The 3,180-nt window shown below is 59.0% G+C and overlaps 1 protein-coding gene across 1 annotated transcript in view; it reads left to right on the plus strand.

Moving 5' to 3' along the window:
• The window catches only part of PYGB (phosphorylase, glycogen; brain), a 37,529-nt gene that overhangs the window by 25,881 nt on the left and 8,468 nt on the right, over nt 1–3,180 (plus strand). The window contains exon 15 of the mRNA XM_010836611.1: nt 335–482. Coding sequence (XP_010834913.1) covers nt 335–482 — 148 coding nt within the window. The remainder of the gene's footprint in view (nt 1–334; nt 483–3,180) is intronic.

A 3,180-nucleotide genomic window follows, 5' to 3' on the forward strand; every position in this document is an offset into this window, starting at 1 on the left:
TGGGCGGCCTCTGAAGACCGAGACTGACCCTCTGCTACGCCACTGGCCTGGCCCTGGGGGCCCAGAAATAGTGTTCACTTCAGGGTCTCCGCCCGTCTTCTCGTCTCCTCTTTCTGCTTTTCTCACCCTCGCTTCTCTCCCAGGGTTTGCTTGTTGGTCTGGTTTCTCGCTTAGCTCTGAGCTCTCGTGCGGATCCACTCTCAGGGTCATGCTTCCCCGCTTCTGCCCACGTGGACCGTGTCCTCCCTGGGGCGGCCCCTCCCTACCGTGTCTCTGACGGGCTCACAGGCTCAGCCCTGTGGACACCCCACTGTCCTTACCTCTCTTCTCCCAGGAAAATAAGGTCAAGTTCTCCGCCTTCCTGGAGAAGCAGTACGGGGTCAAGGTCAACCCCTCGTCCATGTTCGACGTGCACGTGAAGAGGATCCATGAGTACAAGCGGCAGCTGCTCAACTGCCTGCACGTGGTCACCTTGTACAACCGTGAGTGTCCTGCCCGCACCCCCTGCCATGGACCAGGCCTTTTTCTCACGCGCTTGATCTGACGTGACACGTTCGCTTTAAGCAGCGACTTCTGGTTTCCTGTATTCACAGCAGAGCAGCTACAAGGAGTGAGATGTGAGCTCAGAGGTTGGGGAGCTTGAGGCCCAGGGGACGCCCTACCTCTGGGGTGGGGCCTTGGGGTCCCTGGAGGCTGTGTCCTAGGTTCTCTGTGTAGCCTTTCTTTCACATTTAGTTATTATTAGACTTGTTTACAGTTACCTGGAGACACTTTACTCAGCAAGGGAGGCATTAAAAGTGCACTCTTGGAAGATGGAATAGTATGTTACGTCTGTACGCCTTAAACTAGTAACGTTTAAGTGGCATTTAATTTTGAAGCAAATGTGAATCAAAGAGCTCCCTAACCACAAAGTCACTATGAACATTTTCTAGTTCTATAAATGAGGTAATAAAGCCTCAAGGAAACCCACAAGGTTTTTTAAATTTTGTAACATAGTAACATAGCAGCAGCAGTAGTAACATAGTAATATTAATAGTAAAATAGTAAAGTGAATCTTAATTTTGAAAACAAAGGAACCGCAAATACAGCTCTTCTAGAGAATGTCAGCTCCCCAGTTCCCACGAGGGAGACTTGGTCCCCAGGGCCCCACCCGGTCACTCATGAGACAGTTCAGATGCTGGTTTCGGTTCAGCGGCTCTGACCCAGTGCTCAGAAAAGGCCCAGGGGAGCGCCCTCCCGTGCGTGTGACCCAGGCATCTCCTGGGTCGGAGACGGCAGTTCCCGGAGACTGTGTTTTGAGCCGGGGTTTCCTTTCACAGTTGCGATTTCCTGCATTTCCTTTGTCGTTGCCCCAGCGGTGCCCCCGAGTCCCCTGCTCCTGAGCAGCGGGTCGGGTCTCCCAGAGGCCTGCCCTCCCTCCCCGCCCCCTCTGGTGGCCAGGGCCACCTACTGCCCCCCGAACTGCCCCTGCTCGGGGCCTTGGCAGCGTTCTGACGGGACTGACAGGGCGTGCGCCCCCACCCACTCATCCACCGGTGTGTGTGTGCACCGGGGTGTGCTTGTGGTCTCCCCAGGGCAGCCCCCTCACCGTGCCCTGACTTGGGTCCCAGTCTGCTGTGAGGGCCGTCCAGTCACCCCTCTGCTTGGTTCCTGCGACCCGGGGTTTTCTGTGTCCGCGGCGTCGGTGGCCTTTCCCAGGAAGGGTGACTGGGCTGGGGTGATGTCCTCGGCCTCGCTCTTTCCTGAGGTAGCGCAGTCAGGAGGGTGGTCCTCGGGGGCAGCTCTCTTGGCCAGTTCGTCCGGCTCAGCTGTCGCTGGCCATCCAGTCAGTTCTCTCCATGCTCGAGGCCCTCTGAGCGTGTTGGCTGGTGTCTTCTCTCCTGTCTAAGGACTGCCTTGAAATACGTGGAAACCTGGATCCGGCTTTCTCCTCCTGGGGCTCTGGTGCGGTGTGGGGTTGGGGTTTTCTCCCACCGTCGTTCTGCTCGTGGCGGGCTCGCTCCCCTCTTTTCTGCCCCATGCTGTCTGCTGCTCCTGTCTCCGTGCTGTTCTCTGCCTGTTTCTCCTCCCTGTGCTTTCTGTGATCGGGTCGCACCTCATGGGGCCGTTCTGCCTTGTGGCCTGTGTTTTCCCCCACCTTGGTGTTGCGTTTTGGGCTGTGGTCTCCCGTCTGCGTTGACCATCCTCATAGGCTGGAGACTTACGGGGGGCGGCTTCCACTTCCCTTGTCTGTGGCGAAGCTGTGTGTTGGGGTCGGAGGAGCTGCATCAAGGCCCTGGCCGGAGCCTCGTGAGCTCAGGGCACTGCAGGCCTCCCAGCTCCAGATGCCTCTCTGAGGCCATGTCCCTCTCTGTGGCCATGAACCTCTCTGTGACCGTGTCCCCTCTCTGAGGCCATGTCCCTCTCTGTGACCGTGTCCCCTCTCTGAGGTTGTAAACCTCTCCGAGGCCGTGTTCCCTCTCCGAGGCCGTGTCCTCTCTCTAAGGCCGTGTCCTCTCTCCGAGGCCGTGTCCTCTCTCTGTGGCAGTGTCCCTCTCTGAGGCTGTGTCCCCTCTCTGAGGCCGTGTTCCCTCTCCGAGGCCATGTCCCCTCTCCGTGGCCATGTCCCTCTCTGAGGTCGTGAACCTCTCTGAGGTCGTGTCCCTCTCCGAGGCCGTGTTCCCTCTCTGAGGCCGTGTCCCCTCTCTGCGACCGTGTCCCTCTCCGAGGCCATGTCCCCTCTCCGAGGCCATGTACTCTGTCTGTGGCAGTGTCCCTCTCCAAGGCTGTGTCCCCTCTCCAAGGCCATGTCCCCTGTCTGAGGCCGTGTCCCCTCTTTGTGACCGTGTCCCTCTCTGAGGCCGTGTCCCCTCTCCGAGGCCATGTCCTCTGTCTGTGGCAGCGTCCCTCTCTGAGGCCATGTCCCCTCTCCAAGGCCATGTCCCCTCTCTGAGGCCGTGTCCCTCTCTGAGGCCGTGAACCTCTCTGAGGCTGTGTCCCCTCTCTGTGACTGTGTCCCCTCTCTGAGGCCGTGTCCCCTCTCTGAGGCTGTGTCCCCTCTCTGTGGCCGTGTCCCCCCCTCTGTGGCTCTAATTCCAGGCTGGCTCAGGAGGCATCATGGCCTGTGGGCCTCTGCCCACCAGGTTGTCCAGGCCCCTTTCCGAGGTTTCCCTGTGGGAAAGGGGCTGACATAGTCCACCC

This window comes from Bison bison, unplaced genomic scaffold, assembly GCF_000754665.1.
Source record: "Bison bison bison isolate TAMUID 2011002044 unplaced genomic scaffold, Bison_UMD1.0 scf7180017864063, whole genome shotgun sequence".
NCBI classification, from domain to species: Eukaryota; Metazoa; Chordata; class Mammalia; order Artiodactyla; family Bovidae; genus Bison; species Bison bison.